Below are 17,954 nucleotides of genomic sequence, written 5' to 3'. Positions count from 1 at the left end.
AATCTGTTTGGAGCCAAGTGGTTGCAAATCAACCTGGGAGTGAGATGGCATCTGAGCTGTGGAAACGGGTCCCCAAGCAGAGAGGGGTCTGGGTTCCTCGGGGGTGGGACGTGTGGAGGAGCCTCTTCATCCCAGGAAAACACACCAGCCAGTGGTGGGGGGGGGTGGCCCCCATCTCCTCCTTGGTGAAGGTTCAACCACCTGCCCTCTCCTTCATCTCCACCCCAGGCATTCGGTCACGGGCTCCCAGCTTTTTCTATTCCCACCGCCTCTGCCCCCTCTCAGCCCCTGTCAGCTCCCCTCTGTGCAGCTGGAAGCTTCTTCCTGCCAGGCCTCCCCAAATGCCCTGCCCAGCACTTGGCCGCTGTGATCCGGCTCCACCTCATTTCCTGCTGGTTCTCTGGCCCAGGTCACGCAGGAGGGTCCCACGAGAGCCAGTGTCTGGCTTGTGGCTCTGACTCTGTGGCCCTGGGAGCCCCACTTGAGGAGAAGCCACAGGCGAATGAGAGCTGGGCTCTGTGGCCCGAGCGACGTGTCAGCGCGGCAGGTCAGTCTGGTGTGAGGAGTCAGATGGGACCTCCGTCCCTGAATGTCCCTGCCACACCACCACTGAGAATGGGTCCTTAGGTCTTGGGGGACTCAAGAATCAACAAGCAACCTGCAGATGCCACAGGGGTGCTAAGACATCTGTGACACAGGGCTTCTGTGGTCTGCATGGGGGCCTTGCTAACTGTGGACGCTGGGCCCGGGGTCAGGAGTCGGGGTGGCTCTTCCAGTTGTAAGCAGACATCCCAGGTGGTTCCTCTGCACAGGGCAACTTGGTGACAGCTGCGTGAACACCTGGGCAGAGAGGAATTAGCCTGGAGTGAGCAGAGTAGGTGCCAGGAGGTAGGAGTGGGAAGGAGGGGGAGTGTAGTTGAGCCGGAAACAGCTCCCAGCCTGTCCCCATCCGGGAATGGAAATACCTACCTGGGAGGGCCATTGTGCAGTTTAAGTGAGGTAGCTCACATGAAATTGCCTGCGTACTATGTGCTTGATGCGTGTTTGCCGAAACTAAGGGAGGTGGGCTGGACTCTTGCAGAAGAGGGTCGGATCCGGATCCGATGTCCCATTACCTCTTGGGAAGCAAATCTATCCCCAGCTGGGAATGGGGGGAGGGTGGAGCATGACTGAGGGAAAGGGGGATTTGGGCTCCCTAGCCCCTTCTCTGCCACTAACTGAGCTGTGTGATCTTGGACAAGTTACTACCCCTCTCTGGGCCCCAGTTTTGTTCTGTGTTAAATGAGGGGGTTGGACTGGGTCACTGGTTCTAAAACTTTTCAATAGCATCCACCTCAGGATAATATTGAATGTTTATCAAGAAGAAAAGCATATTTAAAAAAAAAAAACAGCACCTGGGTGGCTCTGTCAGTTAAGTGTCCAGCCTTGGCTCAGGTCACGATCTTGAGGTTTGTGAGTTCAAGCCCTGCATCCGGCTTCACGCTGACAGCATGGGACCTGCTTGGGATTTTTTCTCTCTCCCTCTCTCTCTGCTCTCCCCCACTGTCTCTCTCAAAATAAATACACCTAAAAAATAAAGAAAGAACCCTCCCCAGCAAAAGGCAGGGTGCTGTGGGGGCAGTTCCAATGGGTCTGGGAGCGTGTGTCGTGGGGGGCTGTGTTTCTACTCCTGAAGCTTCTGATATTACCTGGTGTCAGGCCTTCTCCAAATATGGCCCCTGTCTATGTCTGGAGAAGGCTGGCCGTTCTGGGGCAGAACTTTATGCGCCCGTGACATGGCTGGGGTGGTGATATATGTTGGAAATACTGGTACATACAGTAACAGTAAATATCAGCAACTTACCTGTCAAGTGTGGTGATAGATAAAAGAAATACGTGTAGGGAAGTGTCAGCCGGGAAAAAAATATACAGCCCGCAGTAAATCACCACCAAGCAATTAAAGCATAAAATTAAGTTATGCAGTATTTTGTTTCCTCAGGACAGTGCACTGTGCCGCGTCAGCCCCCACACGCAGTCGCTGGCGTGGGCCTGGGCTCACACCCCCCAGCTGCCTCCTGATGGCCGAGTAACGAAGAACATCGGGTTCAAATCCCAGCTCCACTGTTTCCGGCTGTGTGGTCTCTCGCACGTCATCGACCCTCTCTGAACTTATTTCCTCATGCGCAAATGGGGGACGAGAATTAATGCGTACCACAGGCATAGGCGGTCCTTGTTTATTCACCAGCTCTTCACAGAACACGTGTCCTGGTCCGGTACTGCTGGAGGTACTGGACTTGGCGGTGAACAAATCAGATACGGTGCCTGCTGGGCATGGAGAGATCGGGTAGACAAACAAGAACGGTGAGGTGCATCCAGGGGAGATGCGGAAGGAAGTGCTGGATGGAGCATGGGGGTGGTCAAGGAATGCCCCTGGAGAAGGTGACGTTTGCGGGGTAACCTGCAGGAAATGCAGACGTGAGCCATGTAGGTAACTGGGGAAAGAGCACCCCGAGCTGAGGAAGCCCGAGGAGCCAGTGTGGCCGGGCGAGTGAGCAGGCAGAGTGGTAGGAGAGGAGGCTAGGTGGTCTTGGAAGGTCTCGGAGGCCAGTAAAGGGACATCAGCTTTTACCCTGAGCCAGGGGGGAGCCACCGGAAGGTGTGGAGCAGGGGAGTGAGGTGGGATCACTGTGGCCATTGTGGGGGGAAGGGCTGAAGCCAGGAGAGCCGTTAGTGGTGGGCAAGGCGTGATGGGGCCCTGAACTAGGGAGGCAGAGGTACAGATGGTCAGAAGTGGTCCAATTCTTGACCGAATTTTGGGTAGAACCGACAGGGTTTGCTGACATATTGGGTGGACGTGTGCAAGGCTTTCAGCCTTAGTCACTGGAAGAATGAAATCACCATTCTCTGACGTGGGCGGGGCGGGAGTGGTGCAGATTCTGGGGAGGATCAGGAGTTTGGTGTCAGACATCCAAGCAGAGAGGCTGAAGAGACAGTGGGATATACCAGTCTGAGCTAGGCGAGAGGTCTGGGTGAGAGGTGGAAGTGAAGTCCCCAGCGAGTGGGGTAGATGGAGGAGAGGCTGCTGGGGGGTGGGGGGTGGGGGAGAAGGGACAGAGCCAGGAGAGCTGGTCCTGTAGCCAAGTGAGCACAATGTTCTAAGGAGGAGGGAGAGAGCCAATGCCATCGAAAAGTCAGGGGAGACAAGACCTGATCACTGGGCCAGCAACGCTGGGGTCATGGGTGACCTTGGCAAGTGCAGTTTGGGTTGATTGGTGGGTGACACCTGACTGGAGTGTGTATCAGTCAGGGTTCTCCAGAGAATGGAACCAGCAGGCTGTGTGTGTGTGTGTGTGTGTGTGTGTGTGGTGTGTGTGTGTGTGTGTGTGTGTGTGTGTGTGTAATATAAAGAGATTTATTATAAGGATTGGCTCATGTGGTTTTGGAGTCAGAGAAGCCCTGAGATCTGCAGTCAGCAAGCTGGAGGCCCAGGAGGGCTGATAGTGTGTAAATTCTGGTCCAGAAACCAGCAGCATTGAGGTCTAAGAAGAGCTGATTTTTTAGTTCAAGTTTAAAGGCAGGAAAAAGCCAATGTGACCTCTCAAGGAAGTCAGGCAGGAGGAATTTCCTCTCGCTCTTGGGATAGTCAGCCTTTCTGTTCTATTCAAGCCTTCAGCTGATTGGATGAGGCCCAGCCACAATGGGGAGGGCAATCTGCTTTACTCAACCTACTGATTCATATGTTAATCTCATCCCCAAACACCCTCAAAGACACACTCAGAATAATGTTTGACCAAATATCTGGGCACCCCATGGCCCAGTCAAGTTGACACATAAAATTAACTAACCATCAGAGTGGATTCAAGAAAAGAGTGGTGGGGCGGGGGAGGTGGTGCCTGGGTGGCTTAGTTGGTTAAGCTTCTGGCTCTGGGTTTCAGCTCAGGTCATGGTCTCGCGATTCATGGGTTTGAGCCCCCGGTGGGTCTCCACCGCTGGAGCCTGTCTGGGATTCTCTCTCCCTGCTCCCCTGCTTACATTGTCTCTCTCAAGATAGATAAATAAGCTAAAAAAAAAAAAGACAGAAGAGTGGGAACAGGGACATTAGAGACCTTGCATGTAGACCCTTCTTTTGGGGAATTTTGCTCTACAGGGAGTAGAGAAGTTGGGTGGTAGATGGAGGGAGATGCGGGGCCAAGAGAGGGTTTTTGAAGTGGCAGAAATAATAGCCTGCTGGGTAGGATCTAGTTGAGAGGGGAAATTAATCACGTGGGGGCAAAAGGAACAGTTGCTGGAGGAATGATCTTATTAGGCAGGAAGAAAGGGACTCCGTGCCTAAGTGGGCAGCTGGCCTTGAACAGGGGCACAGGTGGTTCTGGGGTAGGAAGCAGAGGGAAGGCAGGACAAATGGGTGGCCGGACAGGACAGCTGAGTGCCCCTTTTCCCTGGGAAATGGGAAGCCACTGGCTGAGGGGTTGGGGGCGGGGAGCTGGAGAGAGGAGGTGTTTGGGAGCACAGGAGAGTGAATGCACTAGGGAGTATACCTCCCTGTGGCTCCCGGGCCCTGTTGAGACACGGGTCACAGATTTGAACTGAGCCTCATCGGTGAGGTGCTGTGTCTACTCCCTGTCTGGTGGAGAAGGCAGAGGGTGGCGAGCGGGGTGGTGAGTTGAGGCTGTGTGCAAGGGAGGGGTTAGTAAGCAGAGGCCTTGCTGGGTGAGGAGGAAGCCGGGCCAGGAGGGGAGCGAGGACCCGTGCACAGCACAGTGGGAGCACTAGCTGGACCCTGCGTCAGCAGAGCTGTGGGGCTTGGTGCCTTGGGGAGGGAACTAGAAGGTCCAGAAGACGGCGTGATGGCTGGAAAGTACCGCTGGAGGCACCGCAGTTCCTGCCAACAGAAGGTCTGAGTGGACTAGGGGATGAGTGGCTGAGGAAGGGTAGTGGCCATGACCTTCAGAGGAAGAGGTCAGAGAATTGAGGGAGCAGGGGCAGGAAGGACTGTTGCGTGGATATCGAAGTCACCAAGCATTATGGCAGGAAGGACAGGACCAAATTCACGGCGGGGGGGGCTGCGGGGGTGGAGGAGGTGAGGGGGAGGTGCTGGGATGACCGCCATGAGGTAGCAGGGAGCGGTCTGTGGATTAAGCACAGGTGTGCACACACAGGGGTGCACGGTAGGGGCTTAGTACTTGGGAACTGCTTTCGTTAGTAGCATTTCAGTGTCCAGCGTAGGGAACCTGGGATCATAGGACAGAACTTAAAATCAGAATGTGCCAGAACATTCAAGGTATAGGATTTACATGCACCAGTTTCTAGAAGGTGTGCAGGGCCTGCCTGTTGCCCACTTTCTGCAGGATCCAGACACCCTCAGGATAGTCCCCCCCCCCCCCCCGACCAGGCTTGTCGACAGCAGCAGGGGTGGACAAGTAAATGGGCAGATGGGAGCTCAGGCTGAGCACTGGACCCAAGGGTGAGACTGAGGACACGGGCCTGGCCCCTGTTGGCTGACATCTGGTGCATTTCCTTAGCCAGTGGCCTAGGCCCCTGAGGCCTGCCCTCGGAGGGGGCAGAAGTGTGGAAGGTGCAGGCAGGGTCAGTCGCTGTGTTGGGGGTCACCCCGGGGGTGAAGGGTCCCAGAGCAGCCCCTGCATTGCAGGTCTGGGGGCCGCATACTCTGGGGCTCAGAGCAGCTCAGAGCTCCTCTCCCCAAGTTCCCTTCTGGGGTAGGGACAGCACGGCTGGCTTCCCAGTGGAGGTTTGCTGTGATGCCTGCCATGTGCCAGCAGAGCTCTCAGAAGCCCGAGTTCAAGCCCGATTCTCTCTCTCGTTGCCTTTGTGAGCCGCGGCCGGCACCTCACCATCTGAGCCTCAGTTTCTCATCTGTCAGCAGGTATCGTAATACCTGCCTCTACGTTGGACACGCAGATGACATCTGTCGAATGCGCATGATGATGGCACAAAGCGGGATGCAAAGTTGTATTTTCGTCCACTGCAGCCTCACTGCAACCCGGGTTTGAGTCCTTTCTCGGAAAAGCTTTTGACAGGAGTTCTTGTGTTCTGTGTCCTTCCCCGATGGTTCAGACACACTTTTGTTTTTTTGTTTTTGTTGTTTTGTTTTACTTTTTTTGTTTAAGTTAATTTATTTGAGAGAGAGAGAGAATACGAGCAGGGGAGGGGCAGAGAGAGAGAGAGAGAAAGAGAGAATCCCAAGCAGGCTCCACACTGCCAGCATGGAACCTGATGCAGGGCTCAAACTCACGAACCTTGAGATCGTGGCCTGAGGTGAAACCAAGAGTCAGTCGCTTAATCTACTGAGCCACCCAGTTGCCCCCAAACACACTTTTTAAGGAGTTCATGTGTTTATTCCTTTGCTCGTTCAGTGGGTCTTTGTTGCCTGTCTACTACAAGCTGGGCAGGGATAAGAGAATTTCCAGTGATGTTGGTCTGAGTAGGAAAGGAACTTGGGCCATTAGTAAGTCCTTCCTCGCATTTTCTTTGTCATTTGGATCACCTGTAGCTGCTTTCCCTGGGGAGACCGGGTGTCCCTGGAGGCCTGGCCAGAGAGATGGTCCTTCTGGTGAGCAGGGCACGGCAGGTTGCAGCAAGAAGGCAGGGCCCTGCACATAGGAGGTGCTTGGGGACAGGAGGAAGGGGGTACTGCCTGGGAAATCTCTCAGAAGCCTTTTCTTGGGGCACCTGGGTGGCTCAGTCGCTTAAGCGTCTGACTTCAGCTCAGGTCGTGATCTCATGGTTCGCGGGTTCGAGCCCCGCATCAGGCTCTGTGCTGACAGCTCAGAGCCTGGAGCCTGCTTTGGATTCTGTGTCTCCCTCTCTCTCTGCCCCTCCCTGGCTCACACTGTGTCTCTCTCTCTCTCAAAAATAAGTAAAACATTAAAAAAAAAGAAAAGAAAAAAGGAAGCCTCTTCCTTGGCTGGCATCCAGCTCCCCCCCCACTCCAGTGTCCTTCAAATGTGGTCAGGTTGGTTAGACATTGCCTGTCTCAGCAGCCAAGCTCACAGTTTTACCTTATTTTGGACCAGGGGATTTAAACTATGGCCGTCTCGTTATTGCCTGTCACGGAAGGAGTCATCCAGTTTATCCAGGCACGGCTGTCTCCTCTGTGACCCCGGCTGGTCTAAGCTCTGGGAGCTCGGGGACAGTGTCCTCACTACCCTCCCTCTCCAACAAGGCAGCACCTTTTTCTGGGGCCACGGGCTCTGACCAGCAGGTGGCGGGGGTGCCCCTTGGCGCTCTGGGAGCCCTGCAGGTTAAGGGGGTGCCCAGAGTCCCCTCATCAAGGATCCTGCTGGCTGTGCTCCAGGGGAGGAAGGTAATAAGGAGCAACTTCCACTTACCATCGGTATAAATCCCACAATCAGGAAAATTGCTTCAATTGCTAAAAAACGCTGGTGGGAAAGTCCATTTATTTTTCATTTTTCTTGTGCACTTGCCACCCTTATGCATGAATCACTGTCGGTATGTAGATTAAATTTATACCCCCGTTATCTTTCATGTCTCTGGGGCTCTGGTTACTGAAAGCCACGGTCTGCTTCTTAGTGGTGAGAGAGATGTGGTCCTCTCCCAGGGCACTGCCACTGGGGGTCTTCACTGTGTTCTGGAGCCTCCCCTTAGCGCTCCTCGCCTCATCAAGATCAGACTTGGTGTCTGGAGAACTCTCTGGAGCTGCTGTGGCTCCAGCATCAGCAGCAAAGGATTTGGACACTGGACTCTTAGTGTTTTATGTGGGAGGGCTTCCAGGGAGTGTGAATTGGCCGGGACAAGATACACAAACTGCAGGCATTTTGAAAACACACTCTAGTAACACATATACACACACACACACAAGCACACGCACACGCACGTTGTCCCTCCAACACACACACACACACACACACACGCACACGCACACAAGCACGTACTCACACAGGATACAACCGGGTGCCTGCCTACCTGCCCCTTTAACACAAATGACCTGGTTAGACAGCAGTCGTTGAAGAAGCCTGGTTTCGCAGGTGTTCTGGGAGGTGTAGAACTTTCTAGACGCGACAGTATACTTTGTTCTCCATCCTCAGATTTAGCATCTCCGTGTACATCCTCTAAAAGCATGGGTCTCTATTTGCTGATTTATTCATTCAACAAATGTTAACTCTCCTTTCCTGGATCCTGTGCCCCTTTGAGAATCTGATGAAACCCCTCATGATGCACAAATCTGAATGACTCCGGGGTGGTTTGCAGAGCCCGTCCTGAGCCTCGGGCTAAGAACCTCTGCTCTGGAGGTCTGCTCCTGAGCCACCCGCAGGCCCCCCTCCACCTCCTCCTCGCCACACCAAGAGACTTTCCAGGAGTTCAGGGGTCTGGGGTCCTTCCAAGCCAGATGCCCCAGCCCCTCACACCCCAACACCCTTCTCAGACCTCATCTCAGAAAAGCAGTCCCCTGGGCCACACTTCTAGACTTAGAGACCCCCCCACTTCTCTCTCTGTGACACTGTTCCCGGGAGGGGAGCTTCTGAAGCCGCAGCTGGCCACGCCTGCTCCAGGCCCCTGCAGCCCCCCAGCAGGTATCATTACTGCATAAGAGACCCATCATTCTGCATTAATCTGGGATTCATCATGATAGCCATGACCATAATTAATTTATTTGGTATTAATGTGGATGAAATATGTACTGTCCTTTCAGGGGAAATCAGGCTGCCTATAAGCATTAGTTAAAAGGACCATTAAAATCAAACCTTCCCCAGATCCATTAGGCGAAGTCTTTCATCCTGAAGAAGATAAAGTTCTGCTGTGTGAAATGTCATGAATAATTAGGTTGATTGCTGTTTTAAACTCTGCCCCTGCCTCTCCAACCCCTCCCGCCTCCCTCCTGAAGGAGGGAAGACTCACCTGTAGTGGAGCACCCCCTTCATCACCCATGTCTACACTGGCCCCAGATTCCCCTCTGGCCTCCATGATCACCGGCGAGGCTCCATGTCTGTGGGCAGCGTGGGAAGGAGGCTTAAATGACCCCACTGGACGATATTTTCAATGTGTCTGCTTCTCCTGCCCTCCCGCCCTTGGCCCAGGGTGGCGACAGGCGCCTTCCTCTCGCCTCAGTGCTGGTCCAGAAAGGTGTAGACCAGGGAGAGGGCCACAGCAGCACTGTGCAAACAGAGGTCTGTAGACTCCTTGTCCTGAACGGCATAGGGGTGTGAACATGCAGATTCCTGGGACCACCTCAGACCGGCGCATTTCAGGGGCTGTACATGGGTAGGGGATGGCGGTTGGCATGGAGAGCTTTGGCGTGTGCCAGACAGAGGGGAGAGGCAGGACAGAGAAGCCTTCGGGAGATCGCTGCTCCTGCTGCCAAAGTCAAGTTTCTCCAGAACTCCAGCACGGACGCTGGCACGTGCTGTCTCCTGGCTCCTCTTGCGGGAGCATAAAGAGGTGCTAGCTGGATGCTTTTTGCACACCAGCCCGTGGACACACACAGTGGCCCCGTGGCGCTGGTCCTCTAGGCCTCACCATACAGTCAAAGACCAGGATGTGGAGGGTGAAACAGCCTGCTCAGAGGGGACCCAGAGGGCTATTAACCGGGCATGCGGGAGCCCCTGGCTTGTCAGCCCGGAAGAGGCACGGGAGACTGGCTCTGATCCGGCCTCTTCATTTTGTGGGGAAAGAGCCCGGGGCACAGAGCCATGAGGCTAGCCAGAGACAGAGGGGACCGGATGGTAAGCACCGGGTGGCCCAGGCTTTGACGCCCATGGACACCGCACAGCGGTGGGCAGGAGAGGGGCTGATATGATAGGAAGTGGGGGGCAGCCAGACACCCCCCCCCAAACACACACACTGAGCTCCAGTCCCTTCCTGCTGCCTTGACAGGCGCTTCGGCACAAAATGCACGGCCTGCCAGCAGGGCATCCCCCCGACCCAGGTGGTGCGCAAGGCGCAGGACTTCGTCTACCACCTGCACTGCTTCGCCTGCATCATCTGCAACCGGCAGCTGGCCACGGGGGACGAGTTCTACCTCATGGAGGACGGGCGGCTGGTGTGCAAGGAGGACTACGAGACAGCCAAGCAGAACGGTGAGCTTCCCCCCACCCCTGCCCCGCCCCGACCTCTGCCCCGGGGCCGCCCGCTGCCCGCTCCTCCCCGGTCCTGGCGGCCAATCCCTTGGAGGAGCCCTGCTCGCTGGCGCCCTGCCTCCTCGGAGAAGCATCCCCAGATCTCTGCAGGACGGTTCATTCTCCTTTTGCACCCTTTTGCACCCGCTGGCTTCACCGATCGGGTTCCGGTCAGCGAGAGCGTGCTGTCCCCTCCACTGCTTGGTGGGCTTAAGAACAGCCAGGGGCCTCGTGCTTTTCGTGTCGGTGGCTCCTTGCCTGGGGTGGGCCTGGGAGGGGGCGCTGTCTCCCAGTGGACACTGGGGTTGCTCATCTGCCTCGGGTATTGGGGTTCACGTGTTCCTCCGCACTCCCACGCCTCCAAGGCCTCACTGAGTGAGAGCACTAGTGTTGGCCCAAGTCAGCTTCTATTTCAGTCAACTGTCTTGTTTCCCCTGTCAGACCTCAGGCTTGTTGAGGGCAGGGTCTCCCCCTTCCTTGCGTCTCCCGAAGTCCCTGATGCAGGATCAAGCGCTCGGCGAGTCTGCGCCTTGGGAGGCTCCAATCTGCCATATAACTTCCCGTCCACCTCCCCTTCCCCCAGCCCCCTCAGGGCCATCGTCCAGGGTCTTCGGCAGAGACCCCTGCAAGGCTGAGGCTGATGTCAGGCCCCACCCAGCACGTGGTCGCCACACCTGGAAAACCTGCCCTCACGTGGTCAGCGAAGGCAGCGGCTGCTCTGGGCCTGGACAGCTCTGAACCCCCAGAAAGGCCAAGCCTGACTCCCTGTCTCCTGTAGCCCCACCTCAGGCTCCTCACTCACAGCTGGGCCCCCAGGTGGTGTGTGCCCTTTGCCCTGGCTCCAGATCTGGCATTTGGCCAAACGCAGCCTGGGGGATCTCAGATGCACAAAATTCACAAAACATCAAGGCCATTTGCCTTTGACTAGAATCTTTATCAACTCAGGGTGTGACTGCAGAAAGCAGCTCTGGACAGCTCTGGGCTTGATGAAAACAAAAACCCAAAAAACAAAAAGCAAAGCAACAACAAATTTCATGCATCTCCTTCTAGATCTTTCCTGGCACGTGTGTTATATAGATCTGATCCATACATGGAGAAACTGATTTTTCTGCCCAGTAACCACGGTTTCAAGTGAGGGTTTTGTGGTGGTGAGGAGGCAGAGGTACAGAGGCCCTTTTGGTGAGGCAGCCAGCTTTGGTGGGCGGCGGGCAGGAAGGCACCGCAGGGGTGCCGGAGTCAGGGGCGTCCTCTCTCTTCTCCTAGAGCTTTGGAATCGATTCTGATGTCATAGAAGATTAGGGCATCTTGTCGGGGATAAACCATCAAGGCAGATGGATTCAGAGATCCCAGCTGCCTTTGGACCTCTGATGCCCTTCCCCAGAGACACTAAGAATTGCATGAGCTCCCTCCAGGCGGGAGGCTGCTTCTCCTCATCAGAGGCCTTGTTTAGACCCTGAGCATCCACGGCCTGGCATCCACCGCTGCTGGGGATGGTTCCAGAGGAGGGGGAGACTTAGCTGGGGAGGCAAGAATGACAGTCAGGTGCACACTTTTCATCAAGGATCATTTGTGCCATAGCAGACCTCTGGAGGACTCTGGATTTGGCATCAGAGGCTGGTGGGCATTGCTGCTCAGTCACTAACGTGGGGGTCCCCTGGCCAGTCGTGTAACTGGTTGAGTCTTGTCTTCTCAGCTCAGTAGGGTCAGTAGGAGACGGGGAACAGCACCTGCCACATGGAGCTGTTTCCTGAGGGTTAAATAGGATGAGGCTTGTGGAACGGGATGCTGAAGGAGGGTGAGACCAGCGAGGAAGACGAACAAGCAGGGAGGTGAGATCTGCTGTAGGTTTTCAAGTAGCAGAAGGTTACACAGCATTCCTGATGTGTTCCTCCTGCCTCTGGCTGTTGGTGGGCAGGGCCCAGCCCATCCTGTGAAATCTGAGTGATCCTTAGTGCAGCAGGGGACCTTTATCTGCTTTGGGATATTTGGCTTTTTTTTTTTTTTTTATGTTTTAATTCTTCCTTGCTAATCTAAACCCTCTTTCAGGCTTATAGTTCCCTTCCTGGTGCTACACAAAGGACCTAATATCAGCTATTTGTACCTTAGTGTGAATGATTTTGTTCATTTGTTACATCTCCCTGGATATTTGCATTTTCAATATAATGAGGTTGCATTTTATGCCGGGGACAAGTGCTAGGAGACCCTGCATAATTCAAAACTAACATATTTTAAGACTAATTTTCCCATAGGAATTAATGTAAAAAGTAGGAGGGGGGGATGTATTCTGGAAGCACATAAATCCATAACCGGTGAAGTGTATCTTTGCCTTAATGCTACTTTTTATTTTCTCAGCACTATCTCTAATACCTTGCAGAATGCTCTCTCCTAAATTAACAGCCTAGGATATCATGGTCTCGCTTGGCCTTCCTCATAGCGTTTTATCACATTTAACTTCCGTACCAAAGTTATTGATTTTTGGGTACATTTTTCAGCATGAGCACTGCCACCACTACTTAATGAATACTTGGATGACATTGTTATAGGATATAAAAAAGATTTTAAATTATAATAACAGTGAATGTTAAAATAACAGCATAATAGTTCCCATAATCGCAAGAAGGAAGTCCTATGGACGTAGACAGCAGTTCTGAACAGAGGGGCCACCGGCCCAGGATGACGGGTATATCCCAGTGCACCACCAGCCCAGGATGACGGGTATATCCCAGTGGCACTGCCATCTAGCCATGGTGACAACAATTTCTAAATCACGAGGCCAGCTTATTTAAAAATTAGGCAATTCTTGATGAATTAAAATTTTCTGATGGTTTTATGATTTCAAATTTTATATCTAAAGCCTATGCAGGTATTTTTAAAGTGCACTATTTCATACTGGCATCAAACGCTGGCATGCTGTTATCTCTGTAAATATGGGCAGAAGGGATTGATTCCTTATAACAACTCTCTTATAATAGAGAGTTTTGGAGGCTTTCCTCAGTTTCTCCCACGATGGCTCTAAAAGCCTTTCTCTTTGGATCCAGGGCTTCAAGGGAGGGATGGGGTGGCAGGGGGTTGCGGACGATAATAGCTCTGCTAGAGGAGAAAACAGCCCAAGGAGAAGAGAGGACAAGGGACTTCGTCCTCCCTCTGCTGTGTGCATGACTGCAGTGTGGACTCGGGATGTACAACACGCTGCCCAACTTAGGGCAGACGGCATTGCCCCAGGCTTCAGAGTGGGGAGGTAACTCGCCCACATCACTCACTCAACTCAACAAGAAGGTTGAGCCCAAGTCTTTGGGCTGCAAGAAAACCTTTTCAGAACTGTCGTGAGCACTGAATGCACACAGTTCTCAGATCACACTAGGCACATAGTAAGTGCTTAGCAAACATTGGCTTATTGTTGTTCCTAAGAGAGGGTTTTCTTGAATGGGAAAGAAGGAAGAGAGAAACAGGGTGGGAATGTAGTAGAGACATCTTATAGGACACACAGGGGAGGAAGCACAGAAAACCCAGAGAGCCAGGGACACGGTGGCTGACCTACTCTTTGCTGACTCGGGGATGCCATGCAGAGAGGATGGGTGTAAGTCTAGTGCCGGGAGAGGAGATGAGCCGTCTGCACTTGGCTGTGTGCTGCTGACTGCACCCGGGTGCCTCTGTGCCTGACTGAACAAACCAGCCTCTGACAGTATTCTTCTCAGAATCCACTGAAGGCTGATCCGCAAGTATGTTGTCCTGAGCACTCTTTAGACCGGTGGTTTTCTAAAAATTTTGGCTGTGACCCAGAGTAAGGAACTCATTTTACCTTTCAGCTCACCACACCTATTCAAACAGTGAGCACTAAGCAAGTCCCGGAAGCGATGCTTGCCCTCATCTGTCCCGTCTCATCCCATCCGTCCTACTTCCTCAAAAGGTTCTCGGTTGACATTACAACCCGCTCACGCGTTCTGACCCATAATTGATGAACACCGCTTAGAGGTCACCCCCGCTGAGCCCAGGGAGGCCACCGGGAAGGGGCCTGCGGGCAGGAGGGGCAGGGGCATCTGGGGCGTCCCAGAACGCACTTCACCCACCCTGGCTCATTCGCCTTCACAGCCCAGCTACCGATCCACAGGGACGTCCAATCAGAGTGTTTGCCAGGACAGGGAAGCGCATGGAATTGCACACCTTGGGTCTGGTGGGAGCCCCGGGGGACTGAGAAGGGTGGGGAGCTGAGGGAGGGACTGTTGTCCTCATGTTCCTGTGAGTCGGGAGGGCCCGTGGTGAGGAGAGGGCTCCGTGGGGGTGGGGACCGTGCCACTCTGTCGTTCACCGTTCTGGCCCGCGGCTCTGCCCACGGCGGGCAGGGCTGCTTGAGGAGAGGAGGAAGGGGGACGAGCCCCAGCCGCTTCGGGCAGGCAGAGCCCTGTAAGGAGTGGTCTTCACCGCAGATGACTCTGAGGCCGGAGCGAAGCGGCCCCGGACCACCATCACAGCCAAGCAGCTGGAGACGTTAAAGAACGCCTACAAGAACTCCCCCAAGCCTGCCCGGCACGTGAGGGAGCAGCTGTCCTCGGAGACCGGCCTGGACATGAGGGTCGTACAGGTGAGACGCCCTGGCCTCCTCTGCTTTCTCGGGGCCCCAGGCCTGCGCCCTCCTGCTGGGCCTGGGACAGGGCCCCGGTGTCCTGTGCCCTCTACACGCTACAGGGGCGAGGCTCAGGGTGCGCCCGGGTTGCTGGGCTTCGGGCCGTGACCCTGGGAAGCTTGTGGAAACAGGGACAGAGTCCTGAGGCCCAGGCAGAGGGAGTCGTGGACACATCACCCTCCTGGCCCTGAACTCCACGGAGGCTTCAGGGCCTGGCTCCAGCTGCCTGTCTTGGGGACCCTGGGGGCTCTGGGTTTGTGGCGGACACCCCCCGAGTGTGTCCCTTCTGCTTGTGCGGCAGGTTTGGTTTCAGAACAGAAGGGCCAAGGAGAAGCGCCTGAAGAAGGACGCGGGGCGGCATCGCTGGGGGCAGTTCTATAAGAGCGTCAAGAGGAGCCGGGGAGGCAGCAAGCAGGAGAAGGAGAGTTCTGCCGAGGACTGTGGGGTTAGTGACAGTGAGCTGAGCTTCCGAGGTGAGCAGGGCTGGAGGGGCGAGGCCGAGGCCTTAGGAAAGGCCCCTGGGAAACAGTAATTCCTGATGCTCAGGAGGGATCTTTCTTGAGGCCTTGACGGCTGCCTCCAGCACATAGGCTCTTCCCTGCGACTCGCAGCAAAGGAGGGGGGCGGTGGTGGGGATGGGGAGGCCGCGTCAGTGGGACAAGGAGTAGGGAACAAGAGAGCTCTGCTGCTGAAATGTGGAAGCCGGGTTCCCTAGGCCCGTGGGCCCCAAGGCCTCCCCTCCTTTCCTGCTGACTGGGGCTCTCTCTCACCAGCCCGGGGGAAGCCGTAAACAGACTGCTGTGTCTCAGCCCTGCATTTCCCTCCTCTGCAGGGGCACGGGCCTCCCTCCCGGGATCCCCTAGAGTGACCCCTCTCTCCTTTCCTGGTGGTGGTTGGGGAGGACATGCTCTATAGGCCCCACGCCCTGGGAAGTCAATACTGTGAGTGCCTGTGAGAAGGGGGCAGGCCTCGCTTCTGAAATCCCTTCCCCCACTGCTCACTTCATCCTGTCCCCTGCACATAAGCTTCGCAGCATGCGCTACATTCAGATTTGTGCATCAGCAAAATTGCAAATTCCTGCATGTTTCGGATCCGGAGGTTGTTTGCAAAAAGCCGTAACTGTTCTCATGTACTGAGTCCTCAGCTGTGGAAGGTCTTCTGTCGTGGGTGGATAGAAAGAGTAGGGAGCTGGGGGTCGGAAGTCTGGTTGCTGATTGTGGCTCTCTCAAGCCGATTCACTTTTCTTGAGCCTCAGTTTCCCCCTCTGTAAATGGGGATGAACTGCGTCCTTGCCCACCTCACAGTGGTGTTGTGGGGTTCAGTGAACACAGCTGACCGTGCATGTGTCTGGGGGAAGCTCAGCACAGTTTTATAGTCGGAGACATGACTGTCCCCACAGCGAGCCTGTGGCCCCCACAGAGGGCCCTGCCGTATCGGATGACAGGTATGGGCAAAAGGCCAAGTAATGGCTGTTTTCCAGTGGAGCTGAGCCTTCGTCTCTCTGCTTCCTTTTAAAGGGCATGAGTTCTCCTCGCCCCTTCGCATTTTCAGGTTGGAGCAGGGGGCAGGCCTAGGGCAGGCCCTCAGAAGGAATGCGTGTTGAAGTCCAGTCTGGGGAGGCTTGATGGGAATTGGTGCACAGGCCTGGGGTGGGAACAGAAGAGGAGGTTGGGGGGCAGAGGACAGAACAAGCTGCCTACCAGGGCGCGATGCCCCGAAAGGACTGTGGCTCACTCTAGAGGCCTGCCCTGTGGGGCCCTGGGAAGGGCTCAAGGGCCTATGCTCACCCTCCAGTCCTGTTGGTGGGGTTAGGAAAGCCATTTAATCTCATCTGAGCTGCAAAATCAACGTCTGGAGCAGGCAGGATTGTTAAGTCTTGCTTTGTAGCTCTTTTCTGTTGGGTGCAGCTGGGTCCCCAGGTTGACAGGTCAGGGGTCTCTTTGGGTAATTATAGAACTCTTCATTTCTTAAGACTAAAAGTGCTCGCCTCTGTTGGAGACGTGAATTCTTCTAGGTAGCACAGATTCCATTAGAAACCCTTAATGAAATTCATCAAAAAACAAGAAGGACCATTTGCCTTCCTCACGTCAACACTTTGTCCCCAGTGAAGAGCTTATTCGATAGAGAAACCAAGTCCTTTGCCGTTGAACCTCTTTTCCAGGTGGAACAGAGATGGATTTTCGTACACATGCCTAAGAGTGGTCCTCAGCTATCCTTACCACATGGGCCTGCTTCTTTCCCAACCAACCAAACCAACCCTTTTCTCAGCTTGAAAGCTTTCATATTAAATCCTGTCAGCACGTAGTTTCCATTGGTAAGGTTGATAACATATGACCCACAAACCTCAGGCATTCCTATTCTTTGCTGTAGCCATCTTAGTACATGAGCACCATGGGACCAACAAACTCCCCAAACATTTGTCCAGTCTTCTGGGATCTGCATTTAGTCTCTGCAGGTGTTTCTTATTTTCCCCCCTGATGCGGGTCAGTCTGTGGGTGACACGTTGGTGTCTGACTCATGCACGGCAGCGAGGCAGCTGCCGTCCTTGGGCTTCTTTCTTGGTCATGTGTATTCCTAGGTTGTGAAGAACAGGGACCACTGGAGTCCTGGCGGCTGACAATAAATCTCCGTTCTTTTGTCCACAGAGGATCAAATTCTCTCAGAACTTGGCCACACCAATAGGATTTATGGCAACGTGGGGGACGTTACAGGCGGACAGTTAATGAATGGGAGCTTCTCCATGGACGGGACAGGACAATCCTATCAGGACTTGAGGGATGGGAGCCCCTATGGAATCCCCCAGTCTCCATCCTCCATATCGTCCCTGCCATCCCACGCTCCTTTGCTCAATGGGCTGGATTACACGGTGGACAGTAATTTGGGCGTCATTGCGCACGCAGGGCAGGGAGTAAGCCAGACGCTGAGAGCCATGGCTGGGGGACCCACCTCTGACATCTCCACAGGAAGCAGTGTAGGCTACCCCGACTTTCCAACTAGCCCAGCCTCTTGGCTCGATGAAATGGATCATCCTCCTTTTTAAACATCTCTCCTCCCCACCTTACCCGTCCTGGCTTGAGAGAATATCTTCAAGGATCGAAAGAGACTTGCCTTTTAAGGATCAAAAGTGCACCAATGTGAATTTCCATTATTTTCAATGGAAGTCCTCCGCTGATCCCTAGGCGGTCGAGAGACCACACTAGGGCACTGTTATCCTGGGGAAGTGGTGGGAACACTGCCTCCTCTCAGAACACGGCACAGGG

General features: G+C 54.4%; 1 protein-coding gene across 1 annotated transcript in view; it reads left to right on the top strand.

Moving 5' to 3' along the window:
* Positions 1-17,734, top strand: part of LHX4 (LIM homeobox 4) — a 41,719-nt gene extending 23,985 nt beyond the window's left edge. Inside the window, exons 3-6 of the mRNA XM_030303128.1 lie at positions 9,832-10,034; positions 14,498-14,652; positions 14,996-15,167; positions 17,340-17,734. Coding sequence (XP_030158988.1) covers positions 9,832-10,034; positions 14,498-14,652; positions 14,996-15,167; positions 17,340-17,734 — 925 coding nt within the window. The remainder of the gene's footprint in view (positions 1-9,831; positions 10,035-14,497; positions 14,653-14,995; positions 15,168-17,339) is intronic.
* Positions 17,735-17,954: the final 220 nt, after the last annotated feature.

Source organism: Lynx canadensis, chromosome F1 (assembly GCF_007474595.2).
Source record: "Lynx canadensis isolate LIC74 chromosome F1, mLynCan4.pri.v2, whole genome shotgun sequence".
Classification (NCBI taxonomy): Eukaryota; Metazoa; Chordata; class Mammalia; order Carnivora; family Felidae; genus Lynx; species Lynx canadensis.
Note: the sequence above shows the minus strand (reverse complement) of the source record. Positions and strands in the feature narration are given on the sequence as shown.